The 21250-nt window shown below is 44.0% G+C and overlaps 1 protein-coding gene across 4 annotated transcripts; it reads right to left on the bottom strand.

Annotated features, from left to right (window-relative positions):
* Positions 1-302: 302 nt before the first annotated feature.
* prrc2a (proline-rich coiled-coil 2A) lies at positions 303-18945 on the bottom strand. 4 transcript variants are annotated; one of them, XM_027019753.3, is made up of 18 exons: positions 18839-18945; positions 18646-18743; positions 15089-15240; positions 13342-13519; positions 12293-12389; positions 11797-11872; positions 11381-11524; positions 10987-11231; positions 10256-10338; positions 9960-10111; positions 9498-9600; positions 9167-9356; positions 8923-9015; positions 8264-8780; positions 7829-8097; positions 6916-7201; positions 6592-6817; positions 303-6100 (listed from the first exon to the last, which is right to left on the bottom strand). In XM_027019753.3, the coding sequence occupies exons 3-18, from the start codon at positions 15201-15203 to the stop codon at positions 3088-3090; spliced, it is 5787 nt and encodes a 1928-aa protein (XP_026875554.2). In that variant the 5' UTR covers positions 15204-15240; positions 18646-18743; positions 18839-18945; the 3' UTR covers positions 303-3087. The 4 variants fall into 4 exon arrangements, with proteins under 4 accessions (XP_026875554.2, XP_035385395.1, XP_081559882.1 ...); XM_035529502.2 differs by lacking the exon at positions 18646-18743; XM_081703756.1 differs by lacking the exons at positions 8923-9015; positions 18646-18743.
* Positions 18946-21250: the final 2305 nt, after the last annotated feature.

Here is a 21250-nt window from a genome sequence, read left to right as displayed (position 1 = left end):
TTTAAGCAGTGATTTGTCAGCATCACCGCAGCCCAGGTGACAACACGCGAGTAGGAAGCGTCAAAACCTTTCGAAATCTGTTATTTGGACTTGATTTGCCCACGTACTTAAATTTAGTAGTTAAGACTTTAGTGTTAGTTACACAACATTCTGTGGGAGGAAACGCTCATTAGAAGCCTCTGAACAAGCCGACATTTCAAAGCCAGCTGAAAACCGGTGTACTTACAGTGCTGCTTAGGTAACATGTCTCATTTGGGACACTCAAGCTCAGCCATGCGGATAGAATGATAGACCACACCTCCTTTCCATTAAAACAAAAGATTTTTATTTAACTCTTTTCTCTGTATATTTTATTATAATAAGACACTTCTCTGCTTGTACATTGCTCCCTTGAACTTAAAATGGCAACATTTTTGGGAATGTAAGTTGGGGCAGACAAACTTAGATACATACCAATATACATACATACATACATACATACATACATACGTGTGTTTATCAAGGCTCCAATAATAAACCATAAATGCTATAATTGCTGTAAATCACTTCAGGTACCTTGGTAAAGTTGGAAGTATTGTACAATTTTTTGAGTATTCCAAGAATACATTCTAATGCTTATTTATTAATTAAATATGGGTACATACAACATGACCGCTTCAATGGATGCTAAGAGTTAAAGAGGGATGAAAAACAGAGAGCCTGTGGGTATATATGGCTACCAATGAACAGGCTCACTCAGCTGTCATGGTGGTTCATGCCTCTGGAAAATAAACAGGGAAATATACCCACTGCATTAATTTTTCCTTAGTATAGGAAGGGGGAAAGGGGAGTTAAATGACTTTCATCTCAAGTACTTCATTTGGATAAACATACACAACCTTGAATGCATATCTGAAAATGTATATAAGGAACAAGGTAAAAACATTCTATTAATGCCACCCCCCACCCCCACAGGCAACTGTTTCTGCCTTTACACCCCCCCACCCTTGACATTACACTTACAGTAAAGAGAATTCACTCACACACACACACACACACATTTCAAATGCCCTACACACGCATACATTTCACCCAGTATCCCAAATCTATTCTCCAGATAAAGGCATTCCCAGAAACAAACCCCAACTTACAGCAGTAAAAACATAGATGCTGGTCAGAATAAAGAAGGGACCTTTCTTTGACCTGTCTCAATTTAAGTGTTACTTGATGGTTTGTTTGTTTTTTTGTTTATTTTTTTGGTTTTGTTTTTTTAAATATGGACCCACATCTTCACCTTTAGACAGTTTGCTTGACTGTCCACGACAGTGGGCATATGCTCTTATGACTTCCTAGGTGTACTGCACATCTGTAACAGATGTCTCATTTTCTAACACTACCCAAAAGGGGCAACTAACTCCTTGGCAAAGACTTTTAAGATTTTAGTGAGACAATCTGTGAAATGTTGGTCATTCAGCCCTAGTTTGATACTGAAAAAGTTGCCAATATTCTTGACATGGCGAGCATCGAGCATTGTGAATTTACACTGAAAGCAGAACTTAATTTTATCTGCCTTTTGAATGCAAGAAGCAGTAAAAATTAAACAGAGGGTGATCCAGTATAGCAACTTCTCTACATTCACTAGAACTGACAGAACAATACTCATGCCGATGTTTATATAACATTATAGTGGAACAGCTGCATGACATCTATTAAATAGACGCATGAGACATTGGGCAGTCAGAAAGATAAAAGAAAGGAGACTCGGAGTGTGAGTTAAAGACGAACACGAATTGGATGGTGTCTTTAAATGAGTGTATTACTTTGTATGTTCTATATGAGAACAAGGCTAGGCTTGATCTGTTTACACAATTTCAAAGAAATACACATAAAATGATAAAATAAAAAATAATTAAGAGGGGAAAGCCAGAAAAAAAAAGTGTTACTGAAGCCTATAAATTTATGGTTCTTGCAGTGAGAACAGTCAAGTTTTTCTGAACAAATGATTTGTTCTATAAGACAAAATCTGTTTGCAAGTAATAAACTAATATCCTATGCAGGACCAAAACAGATAAATGAACTAAGAAACAAAACACTAGAGTAGTTAAGGGGTGGGGGATGGGGTCACACTATATACTTCTGAACAAGCAGCTACAACAATGTCAGAAACAGTAAATGCTCATATTAGTACTTCATGGGTTGGGCACACACAAATGAGTCAAAAATCATAAATAAGTGTGTTGATAAAAAACGTCCTGCTTTGCAGAGGAAAAAGTATTACAACCCTAACTTCTTAAAGGGAGGGAGTATGAAACGTAAACTGAACAATGAGGTAAAAGGAAAGAACAGAAAAGAAGGAAAATGCATATTTATGGAACATCTGATATTAAAAGAGCACCACTCAACCCGATCCCAATCTAAATAATACTCAAAACCGCTTCACTGAACACACACGACAACCCCTCAACATGGTATAAATACACAGGAACATCATATAAACATTGGCCTTCCATATATGCTTTGTCACTACTCCAATTCTGCTACAAATGTAGGATTGCCACACGCTGCAGTCACAGTTGAGTGTGTTTCAGCTTGGACATATTGTGCTTGTGAGTTTTTTTTTGTTTGTTTTTTTAAATATCTGAATGTTAGCTTCAGTCAAAAGTTGTTTACTTTTAAAATGGTTGTCAAATGGATGGGATATCTAATCTTAGTAGACTTTTGGGGCTGTGGCGCATAAAAAAAAAAAGATTAAAAAAAAAAAAAAAAAAGTATGTATGGACAAAAGAAAGGGACAGCAGACAAAGCAATGGACCAAGGGAGCTAGAATGAGTGTGTACACCATCTTTATAACTATAGCTTTTACAATAATAATAATAATAATAATAATAATAAAAATAATAATGATAATAATAATAAACAATAACAACAAGAAGAACAACAAGAAGGTAATATGTTAGGGGAGAAGAACGAAGAGGTGAGTGGACAGAGAAAAGAAAAAAAAAAAAAAAAAAAAAAAAAAAAAAAAAAAAAGGGGGCTGCAGTTGAAATATTTCCAAATTAAAAGAGAGAGAGAGAAAAAAGGTGTGGTGGGTGGGTGGGTGGGGGAGTTCACTTCTTGTTCTTGGGAGAGGGCCAGTTGCCACGTCTCTCACCACGGTTGGCCCCACTGTTGCCGCCTACTCCCCCTGGCCCACCACCACCACCACCACCACCACCACCCGGTGGACCTCTGGGGCCCCTACCTCCACTGCCACCAGTACTGACCCTCCGATTCTGCCTCTCCATTCCCGGCCGCTGGCTGGAGAAGCTTCTCTTGTTGGCGGCCGATTCTTTAGTAGTTATCTCTCTCTCAGCACCTCCCCCTCCCCCGCCTCCTCTTCCCGGAGGGTGGTGGTGGTGGTGATAGGAGGAGTAGGATTTACTGCCTCCTCCACCCTCCCTCTCTCGGAACTCTGTAAAGTCACTGCTTTCTGAGGCGGTCTCCCACTCCTCGTTGGCCTGGTCGGAGTTCTGGTTTGAGACATCAGGGGACTTGGTGCCACCAGCAGGGTTGTGGTGGTGGTGGTGGTGGTGCTGAGGGTGGGGCAAGGCAGAGTTGCTGTGGTAGTGATGGTGGCTATTCAAATTCAGGTTTCCACTCCCATGTTGGCTATTGTTATTGTTATTGGTGGTTAATGAGATGCTGTGGTTTGCATTTACGACTCCAGTGGCAGTGGACATGTTGGGTGTGCCGTCTGTTTCCTGCACAGAATTCTGGGATGGTGAAGCAGAGCGCTGCTGTGGTCCACCCACGGATTCGAGGATTCCACTGCTTCCATTGATACGAGCTGCATTTTCCCGCTCCTGCTTCAGGCGACGGAATCTGGGAGGTTTGTCTTGCTGCTGATGGGATCGGCCATGGCGCTTGCGACGAGGGGGTCGCTCAAACCCCCTATGTGGGAAGCTCCGCCCATCTGCATTATGCAGAGGGAATGGCTTGGTAGATGAGCCAATAGAATTGGAAGTGGGGTTGCCTGAGGATGGCCGGGCCACGCCTCCGTTTTCAGTGCCCTGAGGAGCAGTTGTGGGCACAGAGGGAGCAGAGGGTACTGAAGAGTTTACTCCCTGGTTCTGAGATTGGCTTGGCTCGGGAGTCTTCTCTTTCTTGTCCCCAACAGGTCCACGACCCGGTTCTTTCAGAGGGGAAGGTTGCATAGGCAACTGTTGTTTTCGGACCAATGCAGAGGTTTTCGCAGACAAACTGTGAGAAGACGAACCGGACCCAGAACGGTGTATGCCATTTACTCCGGCATTGCCAGTGCTTCTGTAGGCACCTGTGCCAGTGCCCCCACCACCCCTACCACGTCTTGAGGGCACTCCCCTAGGTGTGAACACCCTGGCTTGGATGTTCCTGGGAGGAGCTGAAGTGGTGGAGGTGCCCATTGAAGGGTTCTCTCCCCCTGTCACTTTCTTGGTGTTCACCTTGCGATCCTCCCTGTCAGAGTGTGCCAGGTCGCTGGCGGCACTCTCACTGCCTGTCTCGGACCCACGCTGCCTCCTCCTTTTCGGCACCTCCTCGTACTCTGACCCCTCACTCCGGGTCTCGCTGTGATTCCTAGCGCGTCCGGGGTTGGGCTGACCACCACCCTGGCCATGTCTGCCAGATGACACCTCCCTTTTGTAGTCTTGGTTAGAGGAGCCTTGCTGGTAGCCACTGTTGGCAGCTGGCCGATAGTCGCGGCTGCTTCTGCCCCCGGCCCTGCCCCGAGTGCTGCCTGTGTAAGTGCCCCGGTAGCCCCTGCCTCGCCCATAGAACTCCGCCCTTCCTCGGCTTGCTCGACCACCCCGGGAGGAGCTTGCATGATAAGTAGTGGCCCCTCCACTACCACTTCTTTCATAGGAACGCTCCCTCTCCCTTCTAGATGGTGGCACTGAGTAACCAGCAGCTTGCACAGAGCTTTCCGCCTCTTTAGATCCTTTCCCAATGACTCCGCCCACACTGCGCTCCTTTCCACCATTTCTTGGCTTCCCTGCCGGTGCCGGTTCATCCTTCCCACACGGTACAGAGGGCTGGGAACCTGAGGACAACTCTGGCTTGACTGACACCTGACCGGCGTCCTGCTCCTTATCTTTAACGGACACTCCAGTGCTTTTTTCTGCACCCTCCCCTTCGCCACCCTCCTTCTTCATTTCCTTCAGCACAGGCCGCTTGATTGGCCCCGCCCGCTTGTTAAGGTTACCGCTGCCAGATTGAACAGCGGGCTTGTCTGTCAACTGATTGGTAGAGTCTTCCACTCCTGCATTTGTGCCCAATCCGGAGACCGTCTTCCTGTTATGCACAGTGCCACCACTCACGCTGCTGCCTCCGGGCCTTGGCCCCCACTGGGTTTCAGTCTTTTGCTCACGGCCACGCGGGTTAGCCTTGGGGTGGTGCTGCTGCTGCACTGAATGCAGGGAGGGCTGCGGATGGGTGTACGCACCTCCTGCCTTGTCCTGCTTTCGAGCCCCAACGCTCCCAGTCCCGTGCTCCTGATGGGGAGGGGGGTGATGTAGCAACTGTTTCCCGCCACCATCATCCCTCGCCGAAGATGATGAGGTAGAGGATGAGCAGGAGGAAGAAATGGATGGCTGGGGAAGAGGAGGGGAAGTTTCACTCTTCTTGGTCTCTCCTCCTCCTCCTCCTCCTCCTCCTCTCTCTCGCTCTCTCCCATTCTCTTGCTTGTGTGGATGGATAGAGAAATGAGGGGGATGATGGGGGTGGGCGTGGTGATGCTGCAGGTGGGCGGGGTTGCTCTCCAGGGAGGAAAGCTCAGCACGGCCATTGCGGTCAAAGTGGGGATGCGGACCACCCCAGATTTGACTTGGTTGGTCACCATGAGTGCCTTCATCTGGATGACCAAAGTTGCGTAGCTCTCCAGCACTGGTGCCTCTCTGCTGATGGGCCATCCTGGATCCATCAGGGAAGCTGCTGTAATTTCCCCGCCCTCCTAAGAAGGACTGGCGATGGCCTCCTCCCTGGGATCCAACCTGAGTCCCTACAGGTGATGCAGTCTGATCAGAGGAGCCAGAAGGGGAGTTCGGGGTCACACCAGGGGGTTGGATGGGGCCAACAGCTCCCATGCGAACAGGTGGAGTGTCACACCTAGAAGGGACAACACCAACATGCATTATGGTCCCCTCTCCCTTCAAAGCACGAGGCAAAACCCACCTATTGAACACATTTCATGAGTGACTTTGAAAGTGGTTCATTCGTGTGTGTATACACACACACACACACACACACACACACACACACACACACACACACACACACACACACACACACACACACACACACACACACACACATATATATATACACACACATATACACACACACACACACACTATTAATATGACTTTTTTTACATTTCACATTACATTCATGATTCAAATATTAGGAAGCTCCCACACAACTGTTTTTTTGTAGTTTACAGACATAGAAATGTACAGAAATGAGTAAGAGACATGTGTGGCTTCTGCAGACATTTCTTCTTTTTTATTTTGCATGAACTGATTTTAAAAATGTACAGATTTCTACTGAAAAACAGTTTCGCTGAAAATCACCACAACCATAACCAAGTCTTTCTTTACCGTGGCCCTTTGCCCAGGTCCTCCTCTTCCAGAGTCTGTTTCTGCCTTAGGGGGGAACTCAGACCTCGGCCCTCACTGGCCCCTGGGAAAACGTCTGGTCCCCAGGCCAGTTTAGGATCCATGGGGGGTGTACCCCGATGGGGATGAGGGGGACCTGCGTGCTGTTGCCTGTCGAAGGGGTCGGATCCTGAGCCACCGGAATCAGACCGCTCTCGACTCATCAACCCTGATACGTCAAACAAAGAACAAAGTGACTTACAAACTGCTGGTTTAAATATCCACAATTCTCAACAGTGTATGCATCATGAAATGTTGCTAACAAACCAGTGGGGTGCATGCTGGCCGAGTAGTAGTCCATCGGTGGGGGACGACCCTGCATTAAGCGAGGGTCCATATAGGACATCATCATCCAGCGAGGGTCAAAGTTCATGGGCAGAGATGGCGGGGGACGTCCCATGGAGCCAGGCGGGTAAAGGGCAGGCTGCTTGGGGCCAGCCGGCTGGGCTGTGCCGGGAGACGAGCCCTGCTGGGGGGTCTGAGACTGGAGCTGTGCTTGGGCTGCCTGGCTGTGCTGCTGTTGCCACTGTTGCTGCTGTTTGAGGAGCTGCTCCTGTGTAGGCAAAATTTACATTACAGGCTTTTTCTTTAAACTATACATTCAAAACAGTGAAGGCTGTCAGCTAGGAGTGACCACAACTTAAGGGAAAGTACAGTGCGCTGTGGGAATGCAACTGTGCGGATCTGAAAATGAGCCAGTGGCTTGAGGCTTAAGACAGATCAGTCTGCATTAGCTTGAGGGGCTGTTCCAGTAGGAGGTTTATATCACCACAGGTTCATTGTTTCCCCAAGTCCCAAATATGATTAATTCCTCTAGACAGGCTTCGGGGCGCATTTAAAAGAGAGAAATAAAACTTGGATTTCTACTGTAGTATCTATGTATTTAAAGCAGTGGATATGTAAGACCCAAGCTGTTTTCAGTGGATTCAATCACACCATTATCTCTCCAGCAACGCTACCATTGAAGATTTTTTTTTTACTGCAAAAAAAAAAAAAAAAAAAAAAAAAAAAAAAAAAAAAGTTTACTCCTATTTCTGGCCAATATATTTATTGTGTTAACTTACCTAAACCCACTTATTAAACTCTGTCTACCTTAGCATTAAGAACAAGGCATGGGGAATCAAATGTTTTCGCGAACGTCAGTCCTGGAGAGTTACTGAATACAGGCGCTGGCACTCACCTGCTGCTGCCTCTGAAAGCGTGGTGGCAGGGACTTCTGGTACTTGGAGAAGCCCTGGCTCAGCATTCCGCTGCCCTGCCGGCCAACTGCCACCGACGTGCCCCCCACTACCCCCGACATGGCCTCAGCCTTCACAGAATCCTCTCCGCCCCGGACACTGCGTACGTGCGCAGCGACTGCCACAGGCTCCTCCTTCATTTCCCCTGGTCCAGAGACTTCCAGGGGCTGATGTGGGTGGGGAACAAGGGGTGGAGCAACCTGCGGCAACTCTGAAAGAGGGGGAAAGGGACGGGCGCCTTCAGGGAGAAGCACGACAGACTACACCTCATCTACTACCTCTCAATTTTAATCATGCTCCAACTCTTATGGGGTGGCAGATATCACCATTTGGTTTCAGGATGAGATTAGGAATGACTTCATGTGACGGAGCCATACCAGTGTTGGAGTCGTAGCTGCTGTTGCTTCCTGCCCTCTGCCTGTTGTTGGCGCTGAGTCCCAGTGTGGCACCGCCCGCCTGAGGGGGTTGGAGGGGTGGCTCCTCCATGTCCACACATGGCGACGGGGGCTGGCTGGCACTGGACGAGGAGATGGAGGTGGGCAGGGAGGGGCTTGGACTGCCTGCCGAGACCTCCCCGGCGGTGCTGGGCTTGACACTCTGCTGCTGCTGTTGGTGCTTTTTCTCGTCAAGCCTCTTCAACTTCTCAGCGCAGGCAGCGCGCCGTTCCTCCTCCATCCTGCGCTCCTCTTCCTCGCGCCGACGCCGGGCTCGCTCCACTGCTGCTGAGATCTCCGACAATGACTGCTTCCTCCGCTGGCGCCAGGTCTCGTCCTCGTCGTCACCACCATGCGGCTGGGCGAGCAGCGGACTTGAGGCGGGTGCAGCAGGCCCGCTGGGTTGCTGTGCCGTGGCGCCAGGTGGCTTAGCCGAGGCTGTCTGGGTCGGGGGCCGATCCTGTCAAAAAAAAACAAGCTCAGTCACTCGTGAGGCACATCATGCTGTTTGAACTACAGGAATAGGGCTCTCGCATTTTCTATCGTGGTTGATGTTACAATCATGCTGTCCTGCTGTAAACAAGGACCCCGTCCCCATGTACCTGGCGGTAGTAGGAGTAGGGTCCCTGCCCAAGAAGCGACCCTGGTGGTGGGGAGAGCTGCTCCCGAGGACCACCAAGTCCAGGCCTACGCCCCTGCATACAGGCACAAGCACCTGTGAGCCAGTCATCCAAGGAGTCCTGACATGCATGTGCAAGCTTGCCAGCTTCTACCCTTGCACTGACTCCTAATGAGCTGAGCTGTGCCATAAAGCTAAACTACTGAGAGGGCCATGAGGTTTTGTACCTGGTAGTGTGCAGCGTTTGCGTGACTGCCCCAGCCACTCCCACCCTCCTCGGCCCATGTTGGCTTGCCGGAGGGCGGTGGAGGGGCCTCGTCGGTGCCGGAAGGAGAGGTGCGGCGAGTGTCAGCTCCAACGTCAGACAGTCGGGCACGTAAAGCCGGGGCAGGTCCTTCCTGGGATTTCTGCTGCTCCCTAACAGGGAAAATTGAAAGAGACATGAGAAAAATCACAATGTATTTGCATAAATGCAAAACCATAAAAACGCAAATGCACCATACGAGCAGATTAGCATGTTCTCTAAATGATCTCTGCATGACTCATTACTCTGCATACCGAGCTCCATTCTTGCCTTCCGTCTTCTCCTCCTCCCCGTCGTCTTCTCCTTCATCATCACTGAATTTCAGCTTGGCGGAATAGTCAATCTCCTCCTGTGCCCCTGGTTTCCAAAAAGACGATCAGTCAAGAACCAACGCAATTCAACATCAATTCAGGAGACATTGTACTTGTTAAATAATTGTCCTTAGTATCACAGGTGCAAAGCAGTCCTCCTACACAGTGGTTCACTTGAGTGTTAATAGCTCCCTATTGTGGAGTAGAATCAAAATCAAGTGAAGAACTTGAATGAGTGAATGAGGGAGGGAGACAAGTCTAAATACAAGATACAAGTTCTTGAGGTACTTCACATCAAAAATACGGGAAAGGGGAAAAAAAACAAAAACAAACAACAAAAAAAACAGCAACCTCAAAAAGGAAGGTGAAACATTTGACTAAAAGCTTTTCAAATGTCTTCCTTACCAGCCCAGCCCTCATCTCCATCATGGTCAAGCTCATCCAGTTCTTTGAGGTCATCCTGTTTGAGGATGGAGGGCCGTTTGACCACTTCACCACCACGAGGACCACCAGGGGGCCTCAGCTCTGGTCCCAGTCCACCTTGTGAACGAGGGAACCTGCAATCAAATGTAGGGAGTCTTTCAGGGAGACTGTCAGACTTGCAGGGTAGCAACATTGGCAAGATGAGCCAAAGCAGAGTTCTTCATCAAATCAATTAATATTAAATGTTCAAATCAATACATACACAGGTCATGACTTACCTAGGGGCCTCATTAGGTGGAGGATACCTGTAAGGGCCCTGTGGTCCATAAGGAGGTGGGAAAGGCAGGTAGGGCGGGTACATCTGGGGTGAACATAAGAGGACATGCTTAGTACTTTATACCAAACTTACTTAATAGCTTACACTTAATAGTGCAGCTAAGGTACTTAATGCAGAGCACACAGAAGTCAGTTAAAATATAGATCCAATACAACAAGATTCAAATGGTTTCCTCAGCTGTGTCCTTATAAAAATAAGACTCCACATGTCCTCACTGTTTTATTAATCACTTCAAGTATATGAAAATGAGGAAATCGTGAAATACAGGTTTAATTTTTTAATCATAAGGTTTGTTCAGTTCTAAATAGGGTACTGTATTTATGGAACTGGGACAAACCAGATAACTATTATACAAAAAAAAAAAAAAAAGATTATCTGAGAAAATGTTTTATTTAAAATGCTTGTTTCCACTACAGTGTAAATGGATGTTACAAATAAACAAAAGCTGAACCGGGAGATAGAATCAAACACAGAAATTAACAGCACAATCATTTGAAGCCTAACCATACACACAGTCTAAATCATCTATTTTTTTGCAGTTTACTATAAAGATTAAATGTTGTCCAAGTGAGCAATACCTATGAGACAAACATTTAGCTGGACAGTTTGAACACAAGTATGGAAAGGATGTTCCACAAGTCAATGTCAAGAGGAACATTTGCAGACACTTACGAAGGGGGGAATGATTCCCCTGTAAGGAGGGAACTGCGGGCCCACAGGGGGCTGGGGGAGAGGGAGGGTGGGGCTGCCGGCAGGAGGATTTCTAGGCGGCCCATGGGAGGGCGGGTTCTGCAGGGGAGGAACACCCGCAGCACCGTCCGTCACCATGGCTCCCCCTGCACCACCTTCTGCTACCCCCTCCCCCACAATGGTGGGTGCCAGTGCACGGCCCCCACCATCCCGCCAACTCGTAACGTCTGGATAAGAAGCATGGGGGGAGAAGAGAAGAGAGATTTAGTAAATGAAGGTTTGACCACAATTTAGTCAGAATGAATTACACAATCATAGAGAAAAGACAAAAGGAATTACTGTTAAACCCCACAAATCTGATTGGTGGTGTACTAACTCTGGGGGCGGAGGCTTGGTCCTGGCCCATACCACTGATCGGCAGTGGCCTGTTCTCTGCCAGCTCTGTCCTGGTCTCCCGCCGCCTGCAGGGTGGGAAATTCCTCGCGAGAGAATGGCGACGGTTGGTTTGATCCCTTTCCACCTGTGTGGGCCCAGGAGTAAGGAGCCATAACAGAGGTCTTGTATTCAAGGGTATCACTACGTTTTCTTTCCATGCACAACTCATTGAAGGGGGGGATCCAAGTTGAGTTTTGCCATAAACAAAAGTCACCATCACTAATCGCTTACTTCTGAACTCTATATTACTACATACACACAAACACAACAATGAATACTACCTTTGAAAAATTAGAAGAAATGTGTGAATAATACGCAAAATAAATAAAGTACTGAAGTAAGGCAACTGTTGCTCACCATCTCCTTGTACTCCAAGTGTAACACCGGCCTGAGCCCAGGATCTTGCCCCTGCGACTAGAGCTGTACTTTGGGCCTAAGAAACAAGACAATTCTCTCAGAAATCACACCACCTGATCTGCACCCTTAAGCTTCTATTATAAATGTGTTTTGAGTCAACAGGATTTTTTTCTGTTTTTATTTTTTTCTAAAAAAAAAAAGAACCATAGTGAGCTCATTGTCCATGGTTATACACAAAATGCTACACATGCAATAACTGAAGATTAGGCTGCAAATGCTGGAGTATTCTGTCAGGCTAAAACCTACCATAGTAATATACAAAGCCATGCTAAGCAAGACATATGGGTTCTTTTTAAGCCAAAATTAATGACCAAATCCAGTGACCCCGAAAGACCACAACAGACTACGCATGAACCTGCTCAACAGCTGTATGTGTCAATGCACAGACTAAGTGAAATTGTGGAGACGCTTGGGGAAGGGAGCAGTTTAGCCACACCTCTTGAGCTGGAGGTGTTCTCGGCAGGCTCGACACAGGTGTCTGTGAAGCCACAGGCGGCTGCGACTCCGGCTGCGGAGCTGAAGATACATCGGTACTGCAAGAGGAAGGAGCACAGGTATATAAGCACAGCACCAACCAATTAACATACACAACAGTTACAATAGCACAGCAGCAGCCAATCAACATGTCAGCAGTGCACAAACTAATTGATATATGCAACAGATCAGTACAGCAGAAAACAGGCATCAAGACATCAGCACAGTGCCAAACAGTAACAACCACACCCACCCACATCCCTTGACCCCTTGATAATTTTTTTTTTTTAAGTATCAGTAAACAAATAAATAATTCCATGACCGACTGGTTGGCCTTGTAATAACCTAACCACTCCCAGATAAGAGACAACAAGAAAGGACCTTTGCTAAAACTTTTGCAATTCCCTGATTTACAATACGCACTGACCAAATATCTCTGATCATAACTGGTTTCAGCCTCTAATATGCAGCAACAGAGGGACTGTTCAGGGGTGCATGAAATGACTGTCCCTCTCAATGTTAAAATCTCTGCCAATATTTCAAGTGCCTTTGTACATATGAACACAAACTTCTGTAAAAGGTCCTCTTCCAGAACAAACGACCAACATTAATAAATACAAAAAAAAAAAAGCATCAAATCAACAAATTATCAAATTTATCAAAAATCTAATAATCAAAAATCAACATTTTTTTTACCATCTGGACCTGTCATTATACAAAACAGGGGACAATTAAGGTTCCGTTACTAGTTGCGTGAGAGATTGTTGCAGCACATTTAAAGGAAATGCCTACTGATTTTTTTTGGTACACTAGAGATCTGATGTAAACACTGGTTATACCAGTAATGCGAAACCATATCCATTAAATTGCTTGTAATACATTAACTACTGCATGTTCAGTAGAGGGAAGACATTGCCCATAGCAACACAACCTAAAAAGGCATATGTGCTTACTGAAAGGAAACACCTGAAATGTGTAAAAGGAGTGGCTCAGTTGTGGGCAAGGCATCACCTCTTTGGGTCTGCTTGTTCCTGCTTGCTTGCCCATCCTGTGCCGTCTTTGGGAACGAGCGAGACGTTGGGGTCGTTGCCTTTATTCTCCGCCTTCAGACTGGGCAGGTTGGCTGGGGGGGGCATACGCCGAGCAGAGGCAACTTTACCAAGAGACTGCAAGCCATGACGAGGGGCAACTGCCAGGAAAGTGTAGAAGACAGCAGGTCAGTACAAGGCACACACACTCAGTGGCACCCTGGGTGCCGGCTATTTCTTAGTGACAAATTCCAGACCTTCTAATTTTTTACAGAATGATTTTTAAATTATTCAGACTTGATATATTCACTTTTATTGTTAATCATAAAGATCATAAATTGTACTGTAGAAAGGAAAACTTTCAAATGTAATATTTAAGGCAGATTTAGAATCTTGCAATCTTGAGAATTTCTTAAACAACAGAATATCATTGTAATTACTTCCAAAATTACACCATGTATACCAACACGAAAAAGAAAAAAAGGGGTGTGGCCCACATCCCAATATGGACTAAGGGAGTGAAAGGAAGAGTCATGCAAGGAAATATCAAAATCCTTCCTTTAATTCTTCGGTTACAGAACAGGGAGGGCACAAGGACATTTGTTTTATGTTTGTAAAGGGTTAGCCTGAAACTATTCAAATCACAGGGGTAGTACAATCCAATTTTCAACAGATTTGGCACATAAACTAAGTTAATAACTGAATACTGGACATGTTGCACCAGTTTCAGTTTTTGCTCTGACAAGCACACTGGACTGAAGCTCAGCCCTTTATGCTTGTCAAAGCTGAGCAGAGCACCTAAGCCCTACATACTGAGGTAACAGTGCTTGGAAGCAAGTTTCTGAGCTTTTCCACTGGTTGGGATTTGAGCAATGCCAGGGTGAGCAGCACCACCACTTGTAACATGTCTAAGATGGTGCTGATACTATCACTATAATACCAATCATATGTATGCAGAAGAGTCTTCTTGCTGCCAGCAATACTATTAAGAGAACATGGCTGCAGCAGCTTATCGGCTGATCAATCAACTAGCTATAATAATCCTATTATGGCAAAGCCCCAAAGATTTCACACTGCAATTTGGCTTCTTATTTGAAGACACTTGAAACTTAAAGCAAAAACATCTGTGCTTGTACTTATACACAGAGTAAGATGTAAAAATATCCAGTGCCAAACCATTAGAGCTCCACACAGGGCCCTGCCTACTCTCTTCATTCCAGCAACCACATCAGCACGAGCTCTTCTCATGGGTCATCAGGTAGGCACCTCCCTTCATCTGAGTTTTGCTGAAATAAGCCCATGACACCTCCAGAACACTCACCAGTGTGAACTGAGAGCACTCATGAGATAGACAGGTAACATTACAAGACTGTTAATTGCTTTTAGCAACAAGATATCACTTTACGCTTAAGGACACAACCAGCAAACGGAAACACAAACCAAGCAGAACCGGAAAGCAAGAATCCAGCTCAACTGAACCAAGCCCAAATGATAGCAGGATTGGTACAAGGATAAAAAGTTGTTGTTGTTGTTGGTTTTTATATATCTCTATAAAAGACTGATCTAATAAACCAAAGACACCTTCAGGCATCAGAAAGTTGCAATGAACAAACTGAACCATGGATAAATATCGATTGCTTAAAATAAAAGCCTGACATTCACCCTTAATACAGATTTAAGACAGAGCGCCTCAGAGGGAAAACAAATTAAAAGGGCAAGGCAGTACTCACCAACAGGCTTCTGTGTTTCAAGGCTCTTTCCTTTGTAGGTATCAAACAGGTTGAGAGATGCATACTTGGTTTTGCCATCCTTCCCCTTTGCTGTTTGCCCAGAGCGCTCTGACATTGCGCTGTACGCTCATTGAGTATGGTGAGCCCTGAGACTGACAGGGAAACAAGGCAAAGGGAGCATGAGAGTGTGTTAGGGAGATGGTTAAATGGTTTAATAAAATATAAGAAAACTATAGGTATGCTAAGAGTGTGAGAATCACCTAGAATTGACCCTGGACATCCCAACTGATATCCAGGGTTTAGGAATGAAGAGTGAGAAAATAGACTACTGATAAAGTGTCTAATAGCAAAATAGAATGAACAAAACACACAATGCAAAAGTGAGTTTTATAAAAAGTTTGTAAACTTAGCCTAACAGAAATAAGACCATGATTAGCTCACAACCAAACAAAATTTAAATTAATAATAAGCCTAAAGTTACTACCTCCAATTACTTCATTACTGTTCTCCTTTCCATAGATGAAGAAAGTACTAGTAATTTTCATAATTTTAAGCTTCGAGCACCTCAAATTTACTGTGGACAGTAAAGCCAGGTATGATCATCCGACTGGCAGCATGCTGGCCGCCAAGATTCACTGACATCTGCAAACTGTGCATCTTGTTCTCCCCTTCTGGTTGCTACTATGCAAAAGACCATAAATTCTCTCCTACTGTATAGCGCTCATTGCATTTCAACAGCATGTTAACAACTGCCAGCAAGAATCAGCTCGCTCAAATCAGTCACTCTGTCTCCAAACTCACAGGTCTCCACACTAACCACTTACAATTCAGAAACAAAGCAGTTTACATGAAGCGCTCACAAGAGCCCAAGATCATCCCACAAATCCCCTAAACCCACCATCCTCCCTGCCCACATATGGCTGCCAACATAGAACACTAGAAGAGTTGAAAGAAAGGTTCCTTTTACCCAGTTTTGCTTTCACAGTGATATCAGCCCTTAAGAAGCTGCGCGCATGTGTGTGCCATATATATTATATTGGATGCACACACATACACACATTAACTCTATGTGCACTGCCATGCAAGAATTAAATTATAAATTAAATTATGAAGATGAGCTACAGAAGTGAAATGCATAAAGTGAGGCAGTGCCAAAAACACTTCTGCCTGTCTAGCTTTTCCTGATAAGTGACTGAATGGTTAGCAAGAGTGGTCCCCTAAAACTAGAGGTATGGCAGCATTTTACTGTGCAGACAGTGAAAACAATTTAAAAAAAATCTACCTAACAATATTTAAAGCATTTTCTTCAGTGTCAAAAAAGGGGGACCGTTGACTCTCAAATCTTTGGACAGTTTCACATATTTTCTCTATTCCAAATGAAATGCTCAGTTACAGCTTTTTAATCACAATGTCCTAATAAAAAAATGTAAAATAAAGCAAGTTTGTTATTTTTAAGCAACAAAAGGATAGCAGTATTTTATGATGAAAGTGATGCAACAATGTCTGGTCTGGTTACAGATCCCACTGACAACTCAAAACTTGCATTTAAGCCAGAGGCCTATATTATGGACAGTATTTTAAACTCCTGTGTGCTCAAATAAATCAGCTTCCGTAACCTTCAAACAGTAATGGTCTGCATACGTAACTGTAAAATAGGATTGTGATTATGACTTTGAGGAGAAAATCAGAATAGGTATGAACTATGGTTGCCATGGTGATGCATTATAAATGATGTTTCTCTGTGTCTGTTTTAAGAGGGGTTGCATCCATGGCAACACCGGGGTTGAGTGTGTGCGCTGTTCACCAATAAAATACACAGGCCTGACGTTAGTTCAGTGTATACTAAGGTATCCAGTTTACTTAGTGACACCATATATGATACACCATACCACACAGTGTGCGTTACGACTTATTTTTGTACATAACTCTAGAGATATAGTTAACGAACGCACGCATAGTATATGAAGAAATAATCCTGCACTTGCCACTCACAAGCAAAGATATCAACAATACCTAGCATTCAGCTAAGAAGCTATCTTAATATTCTTGCGCTGTTTAATACTACTCGCAACCGCCCGATTGTCAGCACCAACCAGGTGTTATAGCCATATGGTTCGAACAGTGTATTCGCACTGAATATACGGTGATAGTTAAACAATTTATCTAAAGACCGTAAAACATGCACCTTCACGCTACTCAAAGGCTAAAATGTTAACAGTCAATGGCAACACTGTTTACATTAATTAACAACCGATTACCTAGCTATGTTATATGAAAAATATTTACTACAAAGATCAGCACGCCATCGGTGCTTAACGCATTACTCAGTGGTGGTAAGGGCAAAACAAACTGGAAAACATTTAATACAATTCAGATATTTGACTAACTAGCGTTTTCTTTACCGAGACATTAGCTAGTTAGCAAGATAGTCAATCAATATAGAAGCGGAGTACGATTTCGTCTCTTACTAAAAACTACACAGCTAGATATGTTGTCTGTTTGTCATAGAACATGTCAGACATCGGTAGTCCAAACAGAGATTAGAAAATTAGGTCGTGGGATGGCCAGGCAGCAGGGTAGACTACTTGCTGCGTAGAGATTAACCGACATGGGGGTTGTTAGATAGACATTAGGGTTTACCAAGGCCCAAGGAATGTAGCTAACTATCTAGTTAAACAAATAAAAAGAGGGAGTCACAAAATTCATACCTGTATAAGGTTTATCAAAAGTTTTATCTAGGAATATTTCTAGGACTAGTTAACAAACCTGATATAAAAACATGCTATCCTGCTAGCTATAAACGCATGCTAAAGTTAGCCATTAACCGGGTAGCTACATCAGTTAGCGTTAGCACTGCGGAGCTATTAGGCCTCCATATTTCATCAAGCGAGGGGGGGACGCCGAAATGTTTCATAATACAAAACGTTTCACCGTACACAACTGTGTGCTTATTACTCTATTAATCCGTACAATAACCAACGAACATGAACGGGGCACCAGTAATGTAATACGCAAGAGTACAACCAACAACCTTGGTTACGGACCAACGTATTCACTGACCGTGTACCATTTACGAGAACAAAACAAAATGGCGGCGGCTCGCCGAAGGCCACCGCTCGAGCTCACTAGTCCGAGAACCTGTGGAGCTAACCTATCTTAGCTACCATAACAAAGCAAACTGAGCCGAAAAATTGGAAATATAGACCGTAAAGTGGATTTAGGGTTCTTTTTTCTTTCAATTATACAAGCAACGCCAAGTTTCCGAAAACTAAACACCATAAAAAGCAGGTTGTTCCACCCTTACTAGTGAGCTATCCATGCTATTTTAGCCAGCTAGCTACAAGCAAAGTAACGTTAGCTCGTTAGCCTAGCCAGGCTAGCTAACGTTACATAGCAACACCTTAACGTCCAGACGGGCTGGTAGCTGCACCGCTAACGCTAGCTAACTGCTCTTTTTAAAAAATTCAATAGCTACATTTCGGCGCCAAGCTAAGGGACAAACGATACGCGGGGGATAAATAAATAAACACGAATTAATGATGATTACAGTTACTAACCTGGTCTTGTTGCGACTTGTCTCGAGGTTGTATCGCAGGGTATTATCAACACACGTTAGCTAGCTAGAAAGCTCAGGCTCTAGTGAGGTACTCCTTACCTAATACAACCAAATCCGGATACAAGCGTAAATCACACAAGGTTATGATCTGTATTAGTCTGACAGGGAATACTGTAGACGGATGTGAATCTTACTTGTACTCCTTTTTCTTTTCTTTTTTTTCCTCCACAAAACAAATGAAAAAGGGAAAATAAAATGTTATAGGAGTGGACTCGTTCCGTCACCACAAGAGCCGTCAACGGCTACTGAGCCTGTATCGCAGCGAGGGGTGGGTGCAAAGATGATGGGGCGGTACTAAATTAACATAAGGCCATCCAAAATCTATTTACGGCCTATCGAGCAAATATTTGTTATTTGTGTTTAGTCAAATCACACATATTACTCAAATTCGTGCGCGATTGTATGATAAATGGGGGGAAAAGTTGCGGAAGGAAACAGAATAGGGCAGATGAGATCAAATGCGCCAGCTTTTAATAGCATCATCTACCTTTCCCTCATAATCTTTGGACTTTTGGCTATATTATAGCTAAATGGATATTATGTACGAGTGCGCTATGTGGGTGTTCCCTCTGAGCTGTTCAGTACCATCTGATACCGGGGAATTTAGGTGGATCCGAAAATAACAAGTTACCAAGAGAAGTTTTGTTTTATTGTACTGTATATTTGTTGAGAATGGAAGTAACCAGCCAGGAAATGGTTGGTAATGGGGTCTTTTCTATGAGTTGGATAGCACTAACCTATAGTGTCAAACTGCCTAAATGTGTTTTATGGTCAGTAGGCTCTACTCCTGTTCATTTTATAAGTGCACACAAGGCTTCGATTCAGTTTACCAATTCGTAATAAATTTGGCAGGATTCATCACACTTCCAGAAGTGCCAGTGGTAGATGATCAATATCACAGCTGGAAATTCAAAGCTATTATTGATTCAAACTCATGCTAGTTGAAACACATTATGTTCCAATGGGATGTCATATCACATAGCAAAGCAACCTTTATTGACTGTTAGGTTAACCAAAAAACATGCTTGTGGAATATGTAGGAAAACGAGAATTGGGGAAATTAAATTCCTGAAAACCCTTCTATCTGTACAAAATCCTTCCATCCGTACAGCCACAGTGAGGCCTCACTTTATAGACTTTATTGTTGATGCAACTAATTATGTCTAGCAGTGATGCTAATAGTAGTTTTCAGCTACATATAGCCTGGTGCTTATTGGTTGCTTCAAAATGTCTTCTTAACTAGGGATCACAAATTATAGTATAAGGCATTGTGCAGATGTCACTGATGCTCAGTATTCATGACCACATCAAATCAACTTATAGATCATATGATCCATGGCCTATAGATCAGTTACTATCTAGCTACTCCTGGAGAAAGCTGAATATAACATTTCACTGTATGTCATGATCAGCTTGCTGTCAACAATTCCAGCTTTCATGACGTGTATTAGGTACGATTTCACAGGGATTTTTTTATCTTGCATCATCAGTGCTAAAAAAAAAAGGTGTGACTCAGATACAAATTCCAGCTCATCAAATCTCTATGATTACTTGACTTATTAATGTTTGACACTTCTCACCTTAGCTTCTTAGAAACACAAATGCTAACATGCCTTTCAACCTGTCTAAAATATTTTCAAAAAATACTGTGACCTCAGTCAAATACATGAATAATATAGTGGAAGCCAATAATTTTTGTCAACTCAAAAATCTCAAAGATGACATTTTCCAAATTTGCATTGTAGCATATTTCTGCATTATAATGATTAGGTTTTTTATTAGGTACCTTTGACTGCAACACTGTAAGCTAAAAGACACCAATAATGGCAGGAGGAAACAAATACAGTAAGATGAGTGATGTCTGCATGCACTACTTCGAAGTACACAAAAAGAGAATGTGTCCCACACAGCTAATGCACCTTGGGTTTTGGATATGAACTGTAAATGTATTTGTATACTTTTCTTTCATTCCTTCCTATCTTTTTCGTTGAAGTTTAGCACAGGTCTGTACTTGTCACTAGGTGGCGATATTGTGCTTGACCCACTCAACTGGATGGTTCATACTGCGGCAGTTCAGAATAACGTTCCTGTAATCTTCTTACTATCTCAGTTAAACAATGAATTTTTGTAATAAAATCCGTGAAAAAATAATTGAAACAATGTCTTTAGACAACAGGACAATACTGTTACGTTTGTAAAGTCACCTGTAAAAGTGTTGCAACCCTTGAAATCTAAAAATCTTTCAAAATGTTTTTTTTTTTTTTATATATTTAAATGCAAATAAATGTGTTATTTTATCTTAGAATCAGTTTCTTTATTAACTGGAATATGTTGATTGAATATGTCGAACATCTGCTCGACTTGAATGCACCATAAAGACACCATTTTAAAGTATTTTGGCAGGTTACAGTCTGTGACACCAAACAATTCAGTGCAATAAGCATGACAAACAGCAATACTCTAGTTACACATTAAAAAACCCTCAATCCTACTACAAGTTCCACCTAGAATCTGCCTGTGTGTTAGCCTGGAAATCTAACCTGTAA

This window comes from Electrophorus electricus, chromosome 2, assembly GCF_041902795.1.
Source record: "Electrophorus electricus isolate QZ-2024a chromosome 2, ASM4190279v1, whole genome shotgun sequence".
Classification (NCBI taxonomy): Eukaryota; Metazoa; Chordata; class Actinopteri; order Gymnotiformes; family Gymnotidae; genus Electrophorus; species Electrophorus electricus.
This window is presented reverse-complemented; position numbering and strand designations above follow the sequence as displayed.